The following is a 23,852-nucleotide window of genomic DNA, read 5'->3' as shown; positions in this document are numbered from 1 at the left end:
TAAAGATACAAAAACCATGAAATAAATATAATTTCAAACTGGTCTCAGAATTTATGTTTAGAAAAATTAATACATACTCACATGCTTGTGAATGCATAAGCACCTCTGAGCAGCAACAGTGGTTGTCTGAACGGAGATAAGGGTGGGAAGGAGTTTGCAGAATACATCTCTCCAGTGCTCTATATTTGGTACTGTGTGCATGTGTTACTATTAATCCAGATTAACCTAACTAATTAATTTAATTAAACATGGTCTCTTCGATAGGCTCGCCAACTCATGCGTCCCACTCAAGCTGGGTCATCTTTCCCTACAATCGGTACTAGAAACAGACCCGCTGTCTAACCTGGACTTCAGATATGCTGCAGAGCAGAGAAGATCTCTGCCTTCTTTCCACTCTGAGCAGGAGCTGTCCTGGGTGATGTGCTGGCACTAAAAGATACAAAGAAAATAAGATCCTGGCTGTCCCCACAGGGTGGCTGGCCCTCAGTCCCCAGGCTCCAGCCCGACCCAGAATTCTCCCAGCCCCAGAGCAGGCCACTGCTTTTCAGATGTACCCCTCTGGTCTCTTCCTTGTTGTCCCCACCTCTCCATCTCTGGGACCACATGGCTTTTTCAAAGACGTTAGTATGCACTCTCTCCCTCAGTAACCCTGTGACACTATGACGAAGGGAGGAGGTTTAGGGCCTTCTTCCTCTAGACCCTGGGATACCAATGGAACACACTGAAGCCACTTTCTGTGTGACCGTGGCAAGTTACTTAACCTCTCTAAGCCTCAGTTTCTCACTCTTGAAATCGTGGCAGTCCTTGTATCCGCAGAGGGATGAAACGGAGACTGAATGAGCTCAGTTACAAAAAATGCCTAGTACCCAGCACATAGCAAGTATGCAATAAATGGGAGATGACGTCATCATCATCATCAGTTGTATTAAGTGGTTCTCATTGCCAAAGGATGATGCTTTCAAACTTCCCAGGCATGCACGTTTCCAGTTCTGTCTCAGGACCTGCGTGCAAGCAGTATAAAATAGTGGAAATGGTGGGCTTTAGAGTTGAAGAAACTTTACCTTGAGCAAGTCCTTAACATCAGTTTCTTCAACTATAAAGGGAGGATAATTATGCCTTCCTCACCAGACCAGGGCAAAGGTAACCAGTATTGTATAAGAAGCCTGGTGGGGGGTGGCCGGGTAGCTCAGCTGGTTAGAGTGTGATGCTACTAACACCATGGCTGCCAATTCGATCCCCGCATGGGCCACTGTGAGCTGTGCCCTCCTTAAAAAATATAAAATAAAACTAACTTAAAGAAAAAAAAAGAAGCACCTGGCACATAAGAGCTCTCTATCTCTCAGCCATTTTCACTTTCTTCGGAGGGGGTTTATCTAGTTGCTGGCCCCAACATGCCTTTCCCTCTTTGGCTTCCACATATTTTTTCACTGGCTTGTCCCTGCCTGCCCTGCCCCCCTGTTACCATCTCCATTTCTGGAAACTTCCATGCATCTTTCTAGTCTCAGTTCCATCTGAGAGCTTTTGTGCAGCTTTCTTTGACCACAATGGCTTTTTCCCACCCCTGAATTCATAAAGTATTTATCTCCTGTGAGGCAATAGAAGGTAGAAACCCAGGGGATCCCAGGATGTTTCCTCTGTGGCCGTTGTTAGACCTACCAGAAACTAAGAAGTCAGGCAATAACGTGCAGAAAGAACTCCAGTCACACATGGCCAAAGAGAAGTTTCCCAGTGGATGCTCCTCGAGCTCGCCGGACTAGGATCTCCATGTCATCTAGGAGTGGTCACCTGTCCTTCCAAAAGGCAACCCCCTGTTGCCTTATTTAGGACTATCTCATGACAGAAAATGGTCAGCTGGTCATTGATAAGTTCAGGCACACTGGGCTTCTAGCACGTGGACAGGCTAGGCTGGTGGGCAGCTGGATACATCAAGTGACGTCCACATGAGCCCCCTGCTTTCATCTCCCCGTGGGCCTGACTCCAGCTGCTCCCACATCCATTCAATGCAAATTGGATTGAGCTGTGCCTCTCTATAAACACTGGACGGTCTGAGCAGTGCTGCTAGAGGATACAGCCAACTCCTCAGCATGCCCTCTAGGACCCTTCACAACCCAACCCCCAACTCCCTTTTTAGGCTCTTCTTTTGTGGATCACCTCATGCCTCTTGCTCTTCCCCGAGCCCACCCTCGTCTTCCCTGCCTCCTAGTCTCCCCTCTATTTGGAATGTCTTCTTTCCACTGTTACCTAATGAATCCTACGCATGCTTTAAACCCTCGCTCAGATGTTGCCCTCTAGGAAGAACCCTGCCAGGCTCTCGCAGGCAGTGTTCACTCCCCAGTTCTCTCATCAGCCTTCTATTGTTGTAGAAGCACCAGCAGTACGCTCATTCCTCGCTCCCCTATAAGACTGTAAGCATTATAAGATCAACATAGATTTTATAGCCCGTGTCTGCCCAGCATGATACTTGATAACAAGTACATTTCATTTCATGGATTGATTAAGAAAACAGAAATAAATGAATAAATCAGGCTGTTTCTAACAAAAGACACCATCCTTCCCAGCTTTCCCCACCCATGTGGGCAAGTTACTCTTAGTAGATGTGGGTTGGTGAAGGACTACACATGGCAGCAGAGCCATGTTGGCAAGATGGGCACTCATGGGGGTGGAAGAGGGAAGTACTTGTGTCCAAAATAACAACTCCCTTAGAAAACTTAAATCAGAGGGGTCTTTCATTTCTGTATTTCTTGTTTTCAACCCCCTATACACTTGTATAGGTCTGATTTCCAATGAAATTTGGTGATTTTTTAAAAATATCCTCATTATTTTATAACATAATAGGTAGTTGTAATCCCAGGTGTGAAAAGTTCCATGTCCAGTAGCTGCAGCTGCTCTCTGAAGCACCATCCTCAGGACGTTTCTATCTAGTAATTACTGAGCAATCCATTTTCACCTCTAGGCCCAGCATATATCGCAAGGATTCCTGCCTGCCTGCCCGTTTCTTTTCTGGCTAATTTAGTCCCATTACATCATCTGACTTTCAGTGACCTACATGCAATATGGGCATCATCCCAGTAGAACTTTCTTTAGATGGTTCACGGAGGTGTGCTAAACATAAGTAGTATATCAATTTTTAACTCCAGGCAGAATGAGTCCTTAGCATATATCCCAGGAAAGCCTATAATGCTATTTTATAAAGGGAACCGAAGAGCTTCTTGATCTTTGCCATTTTCTTTAGGCAAATGCCTCACCAAGTACATCCTTTCCTAGGCATTTTGCAGTGGGACACGTATGGAGTGAGAAGAGGACACTAAAAACTTGCCCTAACTGTTCAGCTGATAGTTATTAACTGCTGGATACAGGCCAGGAGCTGTGCCAAGCCCTTTACATGCTTTGTTTAATAGTCCCCCAGCCCCTGGGAGGTTTTTAGTCCAGTTCTGCAGATGAGGAGCTGAATACAGAGAGGCTGATAGCTTACCCAAGGTCACGTGGCTCGTGGGTGCCAGAGGAAGCTTTTGAAGTCAAGTCTGCTGGCTCCAGAGCCTGAAGCTGCAACCATTCCCCTAGGCTCCCTGGTGTGTCCCCTGACTTCTTGTCCAACAAGAATTGTTCCGACATGTGTAATTCCTAGGCAGCTCTCGTAAGATCTTACTCCTTTTGGCATTTTACACTATATTCACATGATCTTCTTAAAAAAACAAAACTATAATAATTATTTTTAAAATGTGGTTCAAATATTCATCATGTTCAGATGTGCAGACCTTTTCTAATTTTTTTAAATGATAAAATGCTCCATGGGGGAAAGATTATTTGTGTCCTCTTGACCCACATTTTTAGATTTTTGTATAAAATGTCCATAGTGGGTGCAAAATGACCGACTCCCTTTGTCACTAGAAACAGACAATTGCATTCTGTGTGCCACTGTCCATACCAGACAGATGGGTTTCATAAGGGCGTTCACTCGGTCCCCAAGTATTTATTAAGCATGTCCTCTACATGAGACAGTTGCTGGGCAGTACATGGAAACAGAAGAAGAAGACATAGCCCTGGCTCTGCTGGAGCTTACAGCCCAGCGCCCCCCCCCCCCCTTTGAAGAATTCATAGCCCACAGACATTAGCTCCACCAAAACCAGTCAGGCGAGAAGTTCAGGAGAGAAAGAAATCATGACCAACTTGGAAAATATCAACTTGCTTTGTTGGAAAAGGCTCTCAAAGGCCAACTTCTCATCTCCAGCTTCTTTCATTAGCGCTTACTGACCACTAATTGGAAGGACCAAGACAAGGGTAAAGCTAGGGTGAAAAAGCCACAATTGCAAAGAGCAGAGCTAAAGAAGCATGCGGGTTGCCTCTGAGAAGCCAACAGCCTGACTGAAGGTGGCTTAATTTTGATTTCCAATGGATATTACAACAGGCAACCTATGAATATGCTAAAACACACTGAGGGGGGTCAACCAATACAAAGTGCCAGGCAGTGAGCTTCCCTTCCACTCTCAGAGGCAGCCTCTCTCACCTGCTTCTTGAGCTCCTTCAAAAGAGAGTTCGGTGCATTTATAATGGACAAGATTTATAATGCCTTCAGCGTCTAGGCCTCTCAGGACTAAGTTAAGTGGCCCATCCCCAAGGCCTGGCCACAGGGATGGGTCAGGAAAGTGGAGAATGGAGAGTTAAATTAGGGAGACCTGCTCCAGGCCTGGTCAACACGTGAGCACTTGGCCCGCTGCTGGGCTGAGGACTGGGGAGTGGGGGCCAGGCCCTCCACACTCACAGCTCACCTCACAACTTTACTAGGCACTACCCATCTTTTAGAGAGAAGCAAAGTATGGAGTGGGTATAGGAGGCATTTAGGGGAGAGATCCTGGAAAATTCCAAGGTTTACATACTCACAAGGCGGGTTGGACCAGCTGCTGTTTAGGATTTCCTTCCTGGGGTGCTGGGAGGGTGCTACCCTGTGGGGCCCTGGGCAATGTCTCTGTGGTGAGGAGAAGCTTTTAAATGTCTGCTTTCCTAAAACCACTCTCCCTGCATCTCAGAAGTGCACAGCTGGTGTGTATCCTCTAGTACAGTAAATCCAGTTATTTGTCTCCCTATTGTGTGATATATTTATAAAGTAATGAATGGTCTATTAAAGTAAGTTTGGGCGTCTGTCTATCCACAGCCACCTCCTCACCCTCACCCTCAAGAGGAGGCTGTTGACGTGGGCAGCAGCCTTCCCGCCTCAACTCCCCTCCCTCTGCCACCTCCCCTTCTACCCTCCCTCTCCCGCCCCTCCCCCGGTTATTTGGGAGATTAGAGTTCATTAATTAAATCCTGTGCTTAGATCGAACTGTAACATTATTCCAATCACATTTATCTTGCAGGCGGCGGAGGAGATGGCAGCCTCGTTGGAAACGCGCGGGGGAGCCTGAGCCAGCAGCCAAAGACGCACAGCGCGGCGCGCTCCATCGCTGCGCAGCCACGCAGACCCTCCATCTTCCTGCTCAGCCTGGGGACCCCGGTCGCCCCAGCCTTGTGGGGGTCCGGCTAATCTCTGGGGCCCCGGCCCGTCCCCACCCCCACCCCCACCCCCGGGCATCCGCGGCTCCCCGGGCTGGTCCCCTCCCCCGCCACACACGCTGACACGCGCGCGCGGACACACACACTCACACACGCCGACACGCCAGCGAGCTGCTAGCCGCTCAATGGACCGATTTCCCCGCTGTCCCTGATCCCAGACCAGCCCGGGATGAGACATTGCAAAATGGCCCGGGTCGCCAGCGTGCTGGGGCTGGTCATGCTTAGCGTCGCCCTGCTGATTTTATCGCTCATCAGCTACGTGTCTCTGAAAAAGGAGAACATCTTCACCACTTCCAAGTACGCCAGCCCGGGGGCGCCCCGAATGTACATGTTCCACGCGGGATTCCGGTGAGTGCGGGCCTCGGAGCGCCCTCCGGCATTTGGTCGGGGGGTCGGGCGGTGAGAGGGAGTTGTTTTGGCTTCTCCGAGACACTGTGGGCAAGACACTGCGCGATCCTTCCACTCCTCTTTCATTCTCCCTCCTTCCACCCCTTTATTATTATTTTTTTAACCCACACCCCTACACGCCGTTGTCCTAATCGATGTGATTGCATTTCGCGTATTCTTCCTTGGCATCCCTTCCCCCATTTCCAAAATGGGGGTAGGCTTTAAGGAGAATGGTGGTTGAGGGAGAGGCGATGTGTGTGTTTGGGAGGGGGCGGTGAACCTGGAGACGGACGTGCGTGAGGTGAGCATCTTCCCCGCGCCCGGTCCGCAGACTCCGCCGCCGGGTTCTGGGCGGTCCAGGGGCGATTTCATGGCGCAGACGCCGCACTCCCCTGTAACTCCTCTCCCTCACTCCCCAAACCATCAAATGATGCGCGGGTCTAGTCTCACGAAGCCCCTGGGGTGTTCTACCTCGATCCTTTCCCCCACGCTGCTATCTCCCCCTTTCCGGGATTTCTGCAATTCCCCCGCCCCCTGCGGGAAGCGAACCTCCTAAGGGCCGCCCACCCTCGCCCCAGGTCCGAGTCACCGCCGGGAGCGAGGCTGGACTGGGCAGGCGCCAGGAGCAGCTTGGCGCAGCTCGTCGAGAACCCCTTCCCCTACCTTTGACCCCCAGGAGCTCTCCCGGCAGGGCCTCCTGATGGGCGAGTGGCAAATACAAACCGCAACCTGTGGTCTAGGCTGGGCCAGAGGTGCAGAACCTAGAGAAGCCCCACCTGGGCAGAAGAGCGGAGCTGGCCGGCGGCTTCCGGCGGACCCCCAATTAGAAGTCAGGGAATGAAATCAGACCCAGGGTCGGGAAGGAAGAGGTTAAAGCAGGAGCCATCCCCAGCCTTCCCCTAGGTCTCGGGTTTCCTCTGCCCTTTCTCCAAAAATCAATTCACCCGGACAGCAGGGGCGTCGCGGGTCCGACTTGACAGCGGCGCGGCCGCTGTCCGCGGTGCTGACTCCCGGGTCCGCACCGCGCACCAAGCTCCAGCAGGGCGCCCAGCTCCCGCCCCTGCTCTCCGCGAGACGGCCATTTTATGGTCTCTCCCGCACCCGGAGGGCTGGACAATGGAGACGGATTTCCCTAGTTTTCTTTCTTCCTCCTGGGTGTGTGGGGCGGGGGAGCAGAGGGTGGACCAAATGAGAGGGGGTTCTTGGGTGGGATGGAGCCTGTGCTGTGCCAGCTGCCCGCCCCCGGCTGGACTTTAATGGCTACCTTGGCTTGCCCCCAACTGAGGCCAGCACGTTTGTGTGTGTACTCATACCCCTCTCCAGGTCACAATTTGCGCTGAAGTTTCTAAATCCGTCTTTTGTGCCCATCACGAATTCTCTGACCCACGAACTCCAAGAGAAACCTTCTAAGTGGACATTTAATCGGACAGCGTTTTTACATCAAAGGTAGGATAGGTGTTTTTGAATTCTGGAGCTCAAAAAAGAAAATACTAAAACAAAATAATCCAAAATAACAAAATTCTATCCCGCACCCCAAGGTGTATTTGCATTATTTTCTTGGCCTCACTGTGCAAAGGCTGATTGGTAACGTTTTTTATGTATGTAGTCTCTTCTCATAAAAAGAAAGCATCGGTAAGACCAATTTGAATGACAGAAAAAAAGCTATTTCCAATATAGTCCCTAACTTGGGCTTAACTGAGCACCATGACATGCAAGGCTAACACTGCCAAAGCCATTTTTTTTTTTTTTTTTTTTTTTAGTTAATTGTGAAAAGACCACCTAATGCATTTTCATCCTACACTAAAAAAAAAATTGAAAATAATATTGTCTCATTGAAACACACAGAAAATACTATATTCCGTCCCTATCAAATTTGTAGTGAAAATTTTGGCCCAAATATATGCAGATATTTAAGTGTAATTTTGTTTTGGTTTTGTGTGTTCGTTTTCATTAAACCTTTACAACTTTTAACATACTGTAAAAGTTACCCAATATCATTCTTATTAGTTGTCTTGTAGCAGCCTCATCTACACATGGAGGGGTTGATGAGGAGTGAGGGAAAAGTAGTTGGTTGAGGTTTGTGTTGTTTTGGGGGTTTTTTGTTTTGTTTTGTTTGAAGTGGGAAAGAAGGATATGATTTATTAACATTTATTTATTCTCCTCAGTGATTCTGGTCTACTCTTAGCAACCCCAGATAAGCTATTACTCCTTCCTTCTGGGTGGGACTATTATGCTGCTAAATGGAATGTGGGCCATCTAGTGTATTCATTAGGAGTGTGAATACTTATTTTAAATACTTATTCTACCAATCTATTCAGGGGATTGTGTTTTGGTCATAGTATTTCTAGTTATTGTCCTCTCTTTTTTATTTTAATCTAATGACAGAATTAAAACAAATTTAGTAGATATCCACAGTGTCATGAAAATGCTGTTTACTTGAAAAGTTGACAGTCATGTGATTGTGATTAAAAATTTTAAAACACTGTTCAATTAGAAATTAGTCTATGACAATAATTGATTAATTCAAAAACGGTAGAAATGCCTTTTTTTAACTACTGGGTTTTTAATCCAATATTAATTTTATAGACAATGCAGAAAACTTTAATGGGTGTATTCTACCTTTTCAAAAACATACTTCTAACCCAATAAAAATATTTTTTCCCACACAAGCCATGTGACCCAAATGACCAGCCAGAACAATATTCCTTCTTTCAATCCATCTATTAGGTAATCTTTAGTTATTAATTTTCCAAGCATCATTTTAAACTTATTTTATCTTAGTAACAGCTTGTAAAGAACAATATTGGTAACTTTGGAAGTTTGGGATTAAAACTTTCAGTTTATGTGGCTCTATACGTTAATAAATGAGGTAAATTTTTTAAATAAAATTGCAGGTAACGTGATGATATGCAAAGCAGTTAGTTTCAATCCTGCTATTTTTTTAGGCAGAAGACATAAAAAATTCAATGTGATTTCTTAGAATTGGAGACTCTAATAGCTAAGTAACATGTTACTGGTCTCTCTTAAATATTTTAAATAGCTGAGACTTTAGGAGATGCTTAATTTTACTTAAAGCTCAAAATGAAAGCAACCTGAAATTAGTGCTAAGTATCACCTTTGCCTTGTTTATTCTCTGAATTCTTAGAACATACACACTTTTTTAGGATTTACAATAGGCCCTTTATCTAAGGATTAGGTATCTCCAACTACATTGTGTTGCTATGTAATCAAGTAGAAAAATATCTCTGTTTCATTATTCAAAGGACCTTAATGAGATTATCTCATTTCTATTAAATATTCAACTACACTCACTGCTATTACCATTTTCATATTTTAATAATGGATAGTACTATACTGATTCATTTCTATTTGGCTCTTATTTGGACACCAGTGATACTGGATATTCCTTGAACCGTGCAGCCCAGTAGCAAACAACTAGTCCCTAGTTACAAACTCTTAAGTCACCAATTTTTTCTGCATTCATGTGAGCTCTTTGGGGCCTGTGTAAATGTCTCCCTGTATTTTCCGACAGCTTGGCCTGTGCCTCCCCCTTGATCAAATACATAGCAGAAAAACCAAAGGATAGCAGCTAAAACTGTAAAGGACAACAGTTACAAGCCTCAAAAGATTACACCCACAACTTGACTGGGAGATTAGCACATGTCTATAGATGCTGAAGCAGTCCTCCCCTCATAGACCACAATTACTATGAATGTGTATAATCTTTCTTGGATTCGATGTACCTACGATTCTTGTCTGAATGAAATGGCAGCTTAAGACATAAGATGGAAAATCAGTTTTGAATGGGATGCATTTAATGAATTTCTTTTCATTTTAGGCAAGAAATTCTTCAGCATGTCGATGTAATAAAAAATTTTTCTTTGACCAAGAATAGTGTTCGGATCGGACAACTGATGCACTATGATTATTCCAACCATAAATATGTTTTCTCTATTAGCAATAACTTCCGATCACTGCTTCCAGATGTGTCACCCATTGTGAATAAGCATTATAACATCTGTGCTGTGGTTGGAAATAGTGGGATCCTGACAGGGAGCCGGTGTGGACCAGAAATAGATAAGTCAGATTTTGTTTTCCGTTGCAATTTTGCCCCTACGGAGGCTTTCCAAAGAGATGTTGGAAGGAAAACCAACCTTACCACCTTCAACCCCAGCATCCTGGAAAAATATTACAACAACCTTTTGACCATTCAGGACCGTAATAACTTCTTCCTAAGTTTAAAAAAGCTCGATGGGGCCATTCTTTGGATCCCTGCATTTTTCTTCCACACTTCAGCAACTGTTACCAGAACATTAGTTGACTTTTTTGTTGAACACAGAGGTCAGTTAAAGGTCCAGTTGGCTTGGCCTGGAAATATAATGCAACACGTCAACAGGTGTGTATACTTTATTGCCTTTAATTCATACCCCACCAGATGGCAAATCAGTATTGTATCTTTTGGGGGTGGGAACTGTCGGATTAGTTATTTGTTGTGGTTAGCTTAGTACTTGACAGCAAACTCGTATGTTTTGTAATGAATTATTCTAGGTAAGAAGTTCAACCTTCTATCCCCAGTTAGTAACCAAGTGCCAAGTGGGGGGATTGGTGGTTCATTAGCCTCCTCACTCTATTCCCTGTCCCCTTCCTTGGTGCTAAGCCCCGTGAGCAAGAGTGAAATTACCACAGATCAAGAATTTTCTTTAAATGTTTAGCTATGTCCCAATAATACCAATGGTTAAATTAGACAAATCAAGCAGCTTTTTTTAAAGATGCAGTTGACTTAGAATGTTGTTTTTATTTGATATTTGGGTGTTTTATAGATGTCCAAAATTAAACAACCACCTAGATAAATCATAAATTATATAATCTGCCTTTATAATTTTGGATTTGGGGGCCAAAATATGTGAAAAGTATTTTATGAGCTCGTTGTTATCCCTTGTAATTTGATAGACAGATTGACCAGAAATGCAACATTTTCATCTAGTACAATGAGTCTTAATTCTGGCTGTACATTAGAATCACTCAGATAACTTGAAAAAATACTGTTGCCCAGGCTCTACTTCAAGAAATTCTAACATAATTTGTCTGGTGGGGGTTGGGCAGGCACTTGGTATTTCTTAATAAATCCCCAGATGATTCTAATATGCAGTCAGAATTTGGAACCACTAATCCAGGGCACTTTATAAAGCAAGATCAATTATAGGATTTTCTTTCTTTAAATCATCTGAGGAAACTGCCTCAACTCCAATTTCCCCATATGCAAGTAGCCCCAATGTCCCAACATACTGTCCAGATATTACTACAAGTTAGAGTGGGTTTTGGGAGGCCTGATAAACAGGGAATTCTAAAGATTTTTATCCCACCATGGATTATTCCCTTCCTGTAGTCTTCGTCATTTATAGTCCAAACCGGAACTTTTTCTTTGAGAGAAAGAGGGCAATATTAATAATTACATTGAGGACAACAGATAAAAACAGAATGTCTCAGTTTCCCAGCTTGTACGGTTACCTTTTTAAGAGGTAATGTAGCCCAACTCCTAAGTTTAAAGATGAGTCAGTTGAGGTACAAAGAACAGGTGTTATTTGCCCAACGTCACTGCCCAAAGGGGCAGCACCAGAATGAGAAGTCAGGCCTCCTGCCAGCCTGCCCTGTGGTCTTTTGACCTCATCATTTTGCTCCCCTCTTGCTCTATTTAAATTCAGTTGTATCAAAAGAATTCTTTCGTCATTCTAATTCCATAGGTTAGAATATTAAAACCAAGACTGAACTTTTACATTTCAACTGGAATGGGAAAGGATAATCTTTTTAAAGCTTTGAAATAGTGAAGAAGGAACTACATGTGCTTAGAAACTTCTGAAAACTGGCCTTTGTGGCCTACCCTGTCCCCAGCCTTTCAGAAGTCCCGGGGGGTGTTAGCCATAGTGCCCCACTGCCACTCAAGCTTGAACCAAACACATTAGTTCAATGAAAACTGGAAGGAAATACAGTCCACAGAAAGCTGATTCATGAAAAGTTTAATTCTGCCTGCACAGCCAATGATAAACACACACGTGTGCCCACACATGTACATACACTCCACAGCAGTCCCAAATTCAGTATAGGCAGGGAGGCTTAAAAATACTATCTAAATACGGATGGAACGGCAACCATAATTGAGCTTTTTATTTTAATTCAGAAAGTACATAAATACTTTTCTTAGGTCCTGACATGCTAACGAAGGGCTAGGGAACCCCTAGTTAGATGACAAAGGAACAGGGAATATGATTTTTTACAAGATGGTAGAGAAAAATAAGGCCCCACAATCTTTCCACACCCAAGAACAAGGATTGAATCTGTAGGTTTGGGTAGGGAAGTGACACAGGAGGTCCCCTTAGATTAAACCATCTCCTGCCCATTTCCAAGGGCCCTTTGTGTGTGAGAAGCATAGTCATTCCCAGTGGTGGGCTTCTGTGGTGGCACCATTGAGTCAGAGACGCTCCCAAGGAAACCCGGAGGCGGGGTTGGCTTCAAATGTGGGCAACCTGTGTAACCACACAGAAGCCCATTCTCAGAAGGGCACGGCACTTGGTTTAATAATCTGTTAGCGCCCTCTTGAAATTCTCAGTGATTGTTGAAATGAAGACCCACAGTTTCATTTTGCACTGGGCCTCACCGTTTATGTAGCCGGTCCTGCCCAGAGGTATGTTGTGGTCGAAAACAAAGATTCAAAGCAAGTACTGTCTGAGTTGGTGGACAAACTCACGTCCCAGCCGTTACAATGACCTGGTGAAACCGTCAACACTGGCCTCTGAATCCACCTGTACTTATTGTTCCACAGGTACTGGAAAAACAAACATTTGTCGCCCAAACGGCTGAGCACAGGTATTCTTATGTACACCCTTGCATCAGCAATATGTGAAGAGATCCACTTGTATGGATTTTGGCCTTTTGGATTTGATCCCAACACAAGGGAAGATCTTCCATATCATTACTATGACAAAAAAGGAACCAAATTTACCACCAAGTGGCAGGAGTCCCACCAGCTGCCTGCAGAGTTTCAGCTGCTGTACCGAATGCATGGGGAAGGGCTCACCAAGCTGACTCTGTCACACTGTGCCTAAGAACTCCGAAAGAAAGTGCCAAATGGCTGTTTAAAAAGTGCCCCAAATCAAATTGAATAGTCATCCGCATAGAACCCTAGAGAATTTCTTATAAGGATTGTCTGCCATTTAACAGGAAAGATGTCTTCTCTCCCTCTCTTGCATTACTCTTTGAAGAGTCTTAGCAGGACAGATGCATTGAATCTACATGATTGAAACTTGTTTGATAAAGGGAATGTGCATTTGGAACCCTGCTAACAGAATGGTTTGAAGTATTTTCATGTTTGTATTTTAATAATAAACCACCCCTCATTTTTTTAAATGAGGACCAGAGCTGTAGTTTCTGCAGCTTTGCTCAGATCCAGTCCTCATAATGAGAGGCCTCTGGCCAATTTGGGAAGGTTTCAGTTTTGCCTGGGTGGGATCTGGCTCTTCAAAATGGAAACATAAAAAACTGGTTTGCGTAGCTCATCTCCCTCTCCCTCTCCTCCTCCCTCCCTCCTCTCCTTCTCGCTCCCTCTCTCCCTCTGTCTCTCTCCCTACAACCACTCCCCTTGCCCCACCACCATGGAGTTTAATCATTTGTTAGGAATCGTACTAAATTAGCTTTGCTTGTATGTGTTGTATCTGTACTTGATGTGTTCAAGGCTCTGGGTAACTTTAATGTTTCATGGCAAACTGAGCACATCACGATTACTTTGATAAGAAACACCTCCTGTGAAGTTCTCACTAGTCCAGTCACTCACGCTACAACAGAGTGGTCCCCCTGTGGTATACATGTGCTGAGCGGCATACAATACAGTGCAGCCTTCATGATGGCAAAGAAAGCCTATGTCACGGGTGGCATCGCAGCTCTTGACATGAGGGCTATTGTGACAGACCATTCTGCTGCCACATGTGCAAGGGCATGCCAGCCTCTGTTTAGTGCCTCCCACTATTCCAACCCAAGCACTGGGCTGGGAGTTCTCAGAATAAAGGAACAATGAGTTAGCTTAAGCGCCCAGGCTATTAGAGAAGGAAGAAGAATGCTTAGAAGTTGTTATGGACCCTGTATACCCTGAAGGGTTGTAACCAGACTGCCCGTTCCGAGCCTTTGAGAACCAGCAGGACTCGAGCTGAGTAGAAGCTCAGAGGTTGGCCAGGCCCGGCCCCATGTGGACAGTCTCAGGTGAGGTCCTCTTCAGTGTCACTATGTCTGCCCAGCCACACCACTCCAGAACCATTTGTTCTCCTCCAGACAACTGTAGACACTGGATAGTCCCTCTTTCCACTGAAATCAGATCTGTACATCTACAAACAAAGCATTTCAAAAGGAAAAGCCATTGAGCAGTGGCCAGATTTAGTACTAACTAGCTTTTGGAATTTGAGATGTGTAGACCTGCCATGAAGGAATTAGTTGGCCATTCTCTTTTTCATGATTTCAGCCTTAGGAGTAGAAATCACATCACCCCCACCCCTGGCTTTTAACTGAGCAGCACTTTGTTCTTCCAGCTCAGCGCAAAGTCTGGCCAAGTTGATGTTAAATTTTAATAAGAGGTTCTTCTTTCCAAATGCCATTCAAGCACATTTGTAATACATTTGGGTGGGGGAGCTTGTTCTTGTTCCGAAATCTCATCTAGATTGCTTGGAATGCTACAGATACTGTTGAAAACAATTATTGTAGTTCAGTCTTCACCTCACTGCCCCTCTTTGGAAAGGTATAATCATGCCTAAAATTAAACCAAATACAATAAGGAAAGACACAGTCCTAATGCTCATGTTCTGCCTGGTCCTAAAGGGGAGTTTTCTTATTCTAATGTTTTTTCAAAAACCTAATCAGAGCAGCCTACATAGATCCAAATATTAACCAATGGAAAAAACAAAAACATACAGGTTCAAATGTGTTACCACAGGTGTCACCTCTGACAACAGATGGCAATCATTCAAATAGATGGGTAGAAGTGGGAATCGATATTTCGAAATGGAAAAACACTAAAACAGCTCAATATTTGAAATAATTAGAGGGGAGATATTAAAAATATTTTAAGTTCAATAGCAGAATTTGATGGGGATCCAAACCACACCATGCTTGTTCCCTGTCACTTTCAAGGACAATACATCTCATGCTGGGCTCTGCTAGGACCGCTGCAAGACTGATAACTGACAAGTGTTTAGTTGGCTCTTCCTAAGGACTTGGTCACAGCTAAGTGATATTAATGCCAATATTACAACAGGCCAGATTCTGACTCTAGAGTTTCATCCCAATGTGCCCATTAGATTTCACTAAATATAAATACATTGACACTTTGAACCATATAAGTTAATAAAGCAAAAGACCAGAATCCCTAAAAACCAATTAACTGGTCTATGATGGACCATTTAAAATAGATCTCATCATAATGCCAGGTGTTTGTTGCTTTCTTTAAGTTCAGGGAGATTTTTTTTTTAATCTCATTTCACTCTTGGCTCCATTTTAATCTACAGTAAGAGGATTTTTCCATCATTTCATTTATCACTTGTAGGAGAGCTCAGAACGTTGAGGAAACAGACTTGTCTTCCAGAACTAGAAGGGCTTAGAGATCAGGCTTATCCCCAGTTTCCAGGCAGGCCTTCCGGGAGGTGATCCAAAAAGACCACCCTTCCCTTTTCTTTAAAAATCTCTGAAGAAAATCCCAAGCCCTCCCACAGTGACTAACCACAATTCTCATCATTTATAAGTTCTTTATATACAGCCTACATCCCTCCTGTTTCAAAAATTAGATGCAATATGTGGCAAAGCATTTATCCCAGTTTTCAGCACATAGTAAACACTCAACATATGGCAGCTTTTACTGATATTTTTATTGTTAGTTATACCTCTGACCTACAGTTCCAGCATAGAGAAAACAGCCTCTAGCTGATCATACAAAATCTCTTTGTTTTTAAAGACTGTTTCAAAGATGAAACTATATAACCACGGTCACGACCAAAAGAGTTGGTGGGTCCCATGATTCCTGATAAAGGCATAAAGGGGTGTGAGTCATCAGAACTCTGGGCCTATGTGGGCAAGAGCAGTGAACTGGGCAGACAGGGCCGCTGGGAACCCCTCCTGATTCAGCTGCAGATACAGACCCTGGCTTTGGCACTGTCCTTGCTTTATTGGTCCTAGGTTAAGTGCATCCTTTTGCCAGAACCTTTCCTCTTTGAGGATATTTACAGCAGAGGCCACCCTTAGCCACTAGAATACATTTCACCATAAAGCCCCCAAGGCTGTCTACACACGACACCCGTACAAATGACCAGTTCGGTTACAGAGGGGGAAAAAAGCCACAGACATTTAGCAACCTGCTTAATGCTAGTCCCTCAGTTTTCCTCGGTTGTTCTGAAAGTCACGTGCAGGCACGTAGTTCCAGGGGAGAAAGACTTAAAATGTGACATCAAGAATGCCTCCCACACCCAGAAACTCTTCCCCATATTTGTTGATTAAACATCTATGGTTCCTCTGCCTTTGCTTCTGTGTCTTAAGTGTCCTTGAGCTTTGTAAAAGTGCTTGTGTGTAGTCGTGCTGTGTGCCTAGCAGTGCTGGCTGAGACCACTGTGCCATCTGTCTGTGACCTTGCTATCGGGCATCTGACCAGGGGGCTACCAGCCAGGACGTGCAGAGGGAGGGCCCCGGCCCCCCACACATCCTTGTGCCCAGTCCCCCATGAACGTAATGCCAGGACTAACCTATTTGTGGGGGCAGCCAGGGAATAAGAGCATTTCTTCTGACTTTGGGCAAGGCACTAATTATTAGACACACTCAGACAGCAAAGAGGTGTTGACTGGAGGCCTGAGGAAGCAGGGACAGAATTGTGGAGCCCGAGGACACTGAAAACGGAAGAGCCTCTGAGTATGTCTAATCCTAATTCTTGACTTCACAAATAAGAAATGGAGAAACAGAGAAGCTAAGAGACTTTCCCAAGGTTGCACAGGGAATCAGTGGAGAAATTATGACTTCTCATCTGCTTCTTGGCCTTGTCAGTATCAAATGAAGATGGGCTCAAAGGGAAATGATTTGGGACTGGGCTTCACAAGGCACAGAAAATAAGTCAGGAAGGCTATAAGGGAGGGAAAACATCCCTGCCCCCCAAAAATTATTTATTTCTCAATGCAAAACAATAAAGGGGATGCTTGCCTAAGCATACAAAAGTCCACTGATAATAACATACATTCTTCCCTGAAATGAGAGAAAAACCCCACGATAAATTATGATTGTGATAAATCTGGTAAATCACAATTACAGGTACTGACGGTTCAAGCTGACAGTTGGAATGTTATCTAGTAATCTATTCATCTTAATAACAGCTTGTTTTAGTAATATGTATGCATAATTTAAAAGTTGAATACTGAGAATGGTTATGTACTTCTCCGTATGTATAATTTTCAGCTGGGGCCCCTTGAGGTAAGAAAGACCTTTTGTCAATGCCTTCCATATTGTAATCAATTTCTACAGCAGACTTTGCATTATTGCTTTTAGTTCACTATGCTAAGATGTGCAAATAATAATGAATGATTTGGGCTGGGTCTTCATGTGCAAAATGACAGACTGAGAAGTTTTCTGTATAATTCTGGATCCTTCCATCCTTCTTCCCCTAATTGTGTGAACGTACCAGACAAAATATCTGTTTAGCCTTTCCTGCTCCCTGAATGTACAGAACTGTCCTTTTGCTTCACAAAGAGAGTTGTGGCTGTGTCCGTGTGGCTGAAAAACCCAGCTGGAGCATCACAAGTATGGGACTTAAGAGCCCCAGGGCCACCTGATTAACCTGCCTGGGCTTCTGTGGCTCAATTAATCAAGGCCACAGGTGAGCTGACACCAAGGGTCAAAATGACTGAATATGCCTTTCACAGTCTGATGGCCTTGCCACAGCACATTTTAGATTGTCATTATTGTATTATGCAGTATTTCTTAAAATTCCTTTTTATTGTAATAACTTATTGAAGATACATGTGTTTGAATAGATGTTTTTACCCTTAATGAAGCTCATTCTCTTGTTGATTACAGCGGAATCGCAGGAAAGAGCCTGTCATAGAATAACTGACTCCAATTTAAGATTACAACAGGGTTATGGGGTTAGGACCTGGATTATGCTGCTAATCCACCAGCAAACAAAGCTATATGGCGTGAGAAGCTCTTTAAAATACATTTCTTGCTCCCTACTCCAGACCTTTGACTCAGAATGTCCTGGGATAAACCCAGCTTACAAATCCCAGGTGATTCGGATGTGGCCGGCATTTGGGGACCAACAACACATAGTCAAGTCATATGCCATCATGACCCAAGTAGCTGAATGCTTATCACTCCTCATGCAATTAGTAGCAGATCTGGTCCTTGAAGTTACCGTGATACTTGGCAACAGGGACATAGTCTTACTGACTCAATCATTTAACTGTTTTGGCTGAATTGACCAGTCACTAATTTGTAAGCAGATAGTACCTGGTTAGTTTAGACAGAACGGATGTAAGCCTGAAGGCAGTCAGAGTGGGGAGACGTAGCTTTAATATACTTTACCCCAAGGCCAGCTCTTTATATTTCAAACTAAGAGGCAGATCTCAGGTCATTCATCACTACAAATAGATACATAGGAAAGTTAAATGATTCGTTCAGATTCTACTTGGATGTCATTCCCAGAGCCTAAATTATTCCTAAAGGGATCTGATTTCTCAAGCTCCAGGTAATGCCCCAAATGCAAAGGTCCTCAGGTTAAAATGAAACCAGTCAAAAAGAATTCAAGGGGCTAAAATTCTAAGACCAACTAAGTATATGAGAGGTGATGAGTTGGCACTGGCTGCCTTGGGCCAGCCTCTGTTGAATAAGGCGCTGGCCTCCCGATGAAGTTTTGGCCAGGCTCCTTTCTATAGCTGTGCACATGCAAAGCCTTTCATCATCAGAGATACTAAAGGGCTCCTTTGATTTCCTTGCTGTAAGACTCAGAGCCAATTTTAGCTCTTTGGTGGGCTGCTAAATGTTTAACAACTGGCTCTGGAGAATGATAGAGCCCTGATCTGTAGCACTTTGCCAATGCCTGTGGTGTAAATACTCTCATCATAGCCAGTTTCAAGCTACTAAGTTGATTTCAACCAGCCGAAAATGTGACTATGCTTTCAAGAGCCGGCATGAGCTGGCTGCAGCACAGCACTGCCTGAACAATTTCTGAGTCCGTGAGCACCAACCAGCACAGGCTAGCAGTGACTCTGGAGGGGCTTCCAAGTGCCCCTCCCCCAAGGAGGCATTTCTACTTTGGTTAGTTAGACTAATTTTTAGTATATCGTTGGGTCCCAGAGGCTAAAGACCCTAAGGTGTTCAAAGTATTTCCTAGCCATGTGACTCTTAGGAACCTCCCAACAAACTCCTCAGTACCTTAGGAGATTTCTAATTTCTAAGGGGGATCTTCCAGGTAAATATCTTCAATTTAACTGCTAGTTAAAACCATGTTTCGTTGATCTTTTTTCATACCCTATAGTCTATCGCAATTCTCTGCTTTCCCCAGTCCATCCTTCTGATACAGCTCTTCATCCTTCTGATACAGCACAAAATTCACAGACATCCAGAAGTCAGTGTCCACAAAGGAACAAGGGAAGAATAAGGCATCCTAGAAGCTTACCTAGAGAGGTTCAGTGGTTCAACTGTCTCTACCCCCCAGGGGGACACCCAGCAAAGTAAGCCTCAAGCCCCGGGTTTCAGTATGCACTCAGCTGGACTTTATTTGCCCTCATAAAAATTCCAAATGTGCAAGAAACACCATGAAATGAGTAAAGTACTGGGTGAGCTTTGCAGGGGAAGACACCAAGTGATGCCTTGCCCTTAGCTAAGCTAGTGTAAGGCTGGACCCTGACAAAATAACCACCAACAAACATTTGGCCACTATAGTCCCGTGGTGTTGAGCAGTAGTATAACTTGCCTTCTTCCAGTAGTTGTAATTGAATGCCCTACTTACTGAGTGTTTGGACATCAGATACCCTGGTGAGCACAGAAGCAGCTTTGTTTGCAAATAAAAGGTTTTTCTGATAGTAGTCATTCTTTGGTGGGTTTAATTAAATCCTTTGGAAGGCAATGCTGGAAAAAATGTACTTAATTTTTCATATACAATAAGTGGTTTGTTTTTATTCTGCGTGTAGTAAATCAAAATTAAATAATAAAGGACCAAATCTACACTCCTTGCTGTAGTAAAATATCCTACGGGTTTGGTAAGGCATTCCTAGACTGTACATGTTTGAAACTCAACTTAGATATTTTCATTATTATGTTTAAAAGGCCAAGGTATGCCTCTGTTTTCTACTTTCCTTAAGTCATCCAAATGAGCTTGTTTCTCTATACAGAATAAGGTGCATTTTGTTTTCAATGAGTCAGGTACCTGTCCAGATGTTGTTCTGTATTCACATCAAATTGCATGTAGCCTGAGCACAAAGTACGCCGTCCTCACCTGGCTCTTTTCTGGACACCAAAGAGATAAGTCAGAATGGACTTGACAGCCGGCCCCGTTTTATTACAGACAAATTCACAGCAAAACCAGCCTTGAGGGACCAGCCACTCCCACAACATTGTTAGCGAGGGAGGTGGGGAAAGAAAATTGGCAGAAAACAGGAGAGAGGTTTGGTCAATGTGTGTAGGTGAAATAAAGCCATTGAAGTAATTGCAAAAGGGAAGGGGAGGTTTCCCTCTGAAATCTGGAGTCTAGACCCTTTTTCAGGACTTAGAATAACTGGTCCCCACGTCTGAAATGCTCTAACCACATTTCAAGACCCAGATCTGAATCCTTACCATGCTGAAAAGCAGCCTTACAACCAAGAGCCCTGGGAGAGGTTTATTAATGGGTTGAGATCCAGTCACAAGCATGAGCAATTACTGAAATTCTCCCAGGACACAGAACAAAAATATTGAACCATCACAATGCAGCATCACTTACTTGCATAGGACAGTCACCTAAATCCATGTCAGACCTTCACATAACTAGATGGTATCTCAGGTTTAGCGTCTAGATCAATGTCATCACATGGAGATGAGAAAACTGAGGTTCCAAATGTAGGAAGTGACTTACTTCCCAGCTAGTTAACTGGAATGAGAGTCTGGGCCTCCCACCACTGATTCTACACCACACCATGCTGCCTCCACTCTTTGGATGGGAAGCTGACAATCCATTGTGAAAGCATAATCAGAAGTCAAGACAAAAGAATGTGATAGCTTCTCTCACTTAACCTACTTGGTTTCACCATTTCATGTTAGCATCATTTGAAAGAATGTTCTATCAGTGTACAATGAGGAACAAAGTTCTCTATAATGATGAAACCAAAAGGTCAAAAGGTGGGAGAACAGTGAATGTAAGTTATTAAAGAAATGAGCAAGAAGCATGTGTCAGGGAAAATAGATGCTTCTTATATTGTTATAACCATCGTGCCCTGTCCCCCACGTACTTGATGCATTTATTTTGGAAAATGCCATATGATGCTGAGTGACTGGCACTGAAGATTTCTCTCCCTCCCAACCACGTCAGAAGCTCTCTTGCTCTTTAGAAGAAGCCGTGGCCCTTAGGAATCAGACTCACACCTCTTGTGAAAGACAGTCTCAGCTGCCCTTACAAACAAGCTGCCAGACTGACAGGGCCATGGAGATCGGAAAGAAGCCAGTGCCTCCGGACTGAGGAATGTGTAAATATCTTCTGCTTTCTTGGTGAACAAGGCCCATCATCTTTCTTTTGTAGAGGTAATTGCGTGTATATTGTGACGGTAGTTTGTGAAGAAAATGCAATGATTTGCTTCGACAGCTCCCCAAATGTACCTGTTAAGTGTGAATGTGCCTGCCTCATTGCCTCATGTGCCAAACACAGTACTGAATGCATTGTTTTCAAATAAACTGTTTTATTGTGCATTGGAAAACACTGCTGGTTGTTTCTGTCCCATTAGGAAGACCCCACAGATAACACACTAACACACTCCACCCAGTGAAAAGATGAAACGCATCTTCCTTTTTCTTATTCTCAGTGTTGTGAAGAATTCTCCTTGGAGATTTGTAGGACTCCAGCAAGGCTGGACTTGGCTGTCTCCAGACATGAACTAGTAGCCAATACTAAAATTCCCCCCATGCACAATTTTTCCAGAGGTACTTTAAATGCAAATCATGCAACAAGCCTTTGCGCTATTAATAATAAGACATTATTCTGGAACGTGACAGCCACATACTTCATTTTATTTCATCAATAACGGGCTGAGGGACTTGATCTATGGCGGAGTTACATGGAGAACACGGCGTGGCTCCCAGCCCAGTGCACCGTCACCCCAGTCTCTAGGCCACCTCCTCACAGAGACTTCCCTGAATGCCCGCAGCAGTCTCCATCCTCCTACCCTGTGTTACTTTTCTTCATTGCACTTTCTTTCCTCACTTGAAATGATAGTGTTTATTTATTTACTCATTGTTTATCTGTGTCTCTCAGTATGTTAGAAGCTCTACCTTCTACAAAGCAGGTAACTGTTCCTGTCTTAGTCACACTATGTCCCCAATGCCGAGAACAGTGCTGGTAACTTAGTAGGCTCTCAACTGACATTTGCTGGATGGATGGACAGATGGAGGACAGACAGACCCACCACAGAGCCTATGTATCGCTACAGCCCTTTTCCGTTATCTCCCTCCCCATCTTTGTACCCACCCCGCAGACACCCAAAGTCTTCACTCTGCTCTGACTGTGCTGCCCACACGGCACTGGGAACCATACTCAGGAAGCAGTTGTTGACTGACTGACTGACTGAATGACTGACTGAATGACTGAATGAATGAATGAATGAATGAACAGTCCTAGGAATTGTTTTTCTCAATATCCATGTTCCAACATCAAGAATGTCGCAGCATACCAATGCATCAAAGCACACCGTTCTGGAGCCTGGCTGATTGTAATTTCAAACAGAAGGAGAACTTGTGGAGGGTAATAAATACAGCAGGACTGGAAAGACCCCGCCTTCAGTAAACGGCTGCGTGTGAGAGGGTTTCCTGCAAGGTGCTTTCATACAAATCTAAAGGGTGTACTGGTGCTCACTGTGTGCAACACAGGGCAGGATATGAACAGGGCAGAAAACGAGAAAAATCGCAATGCCTATCCTGAAGGAACCCAAAAGTCTTATTGGGGAAATAGCTCAATGTATTCCTAGAGAGTATCATTTATCCTGGGCAGCTCCCGGGAATGTTGGAATACAGGCAGGGACAGTGAGAAAGAGAGAGGCACAGAGGGAAAAGGATGCCCCATTCAAGTCAAGTGAAGACAACACACATTTTAGAGGCCAGATCTAATACTTAGGGCTTATATTTTCTGAAAAAGAATTGCCAGGCTGATGAGTGCCCCACCAACCCTCACAGAGAAATGGTAAGTTGTTCGAAAACAAAACATTTCACAAACTTGGGCAAAACATGAAATTGACACTAAGTTTATTGCAGCCTCTCTTTGCCTGGGGCCGATTAGTACAAATTAAATTTTAAAAGCAGAATTTTTTTCCCTAAGAAAATGCATTGCCATAGCTTGATAGAGACAAAGAGGATTAAAGAAACCCCACTCTTGGAAGGACTAACCTAATACAAGGCTCCCAGGCCAGGAGGGAAATAGGCTTTCTGTGTTGTCTAAGCAAGACCGTGGGCTCCTTCACCAGCGGGCCTTCCACAGGGTCCAAAGGCCCACGGATGGCTGATCCCAGCCTCAGCAACTGAGCTATCCTCCAATTTGAGTGCACTGCTATTAGTGAGTGAAAGGCTGCTCCAAATACTATCTCATACCACTCGGAATGTCATACCCTGCTTCCCCAAAAATAAGACCTAGCCAGACAATCAGCTCTAATGCATCTTTTGGAGCAAAAATTAAT

At 44.2% G+C, this 23,852-nt stretch overlaps 1 protein-coding gene across 1 annotated transcript; it reads left to right on the top strand.

Moving 5' to 3' along the window:
* Positions 1-5,257: 5,257 nt before the first annotated feature.
* Positions 5,258-21,887, top strand: ST8SIA3 (ST8 alpha-N-acetyl-neuraminide alpha-2,8-sialyltransferase 3). The gene is made up of 4 exons (XM_019722272.2): positions 5,258-5,895; positions 7,258-7,380; positions 9,773-10,330; positions 12,752-21,887. The coding sequence occupies exons 1-4, from the start codon at positions 5,717-5,719 to the stop codon at positions 13,032-13,034; spliced, it is 1,143 nt and encodes a 380-aa protein (XP_019577831.1). The 5' UTR covers positions 5,258-5,716; the 3' UTR covers positions 13,035-21,887.
* The last annotated feature ends 1,965 nt before the right edge of the window (positions 21,888-23,852 follow it).

Source organism: Rhinolophus sinicus, linkage group LG09, assembly GCF_036562045.2.
Source record: "Rhinolophus sinicus isolate RSC01 linkage group LG09, ASM3656204v1, whole genome shotgun sequence".
NCBI lineage: Eukaryota > Metazoa > Chordata > Mammalia > Chiroptera > Rhinolophidae > Rhinolophus > Rhinolophus sinicus.
This window is presented reverse-complemented; position numbering and strand designations above follow the sequence as displayed.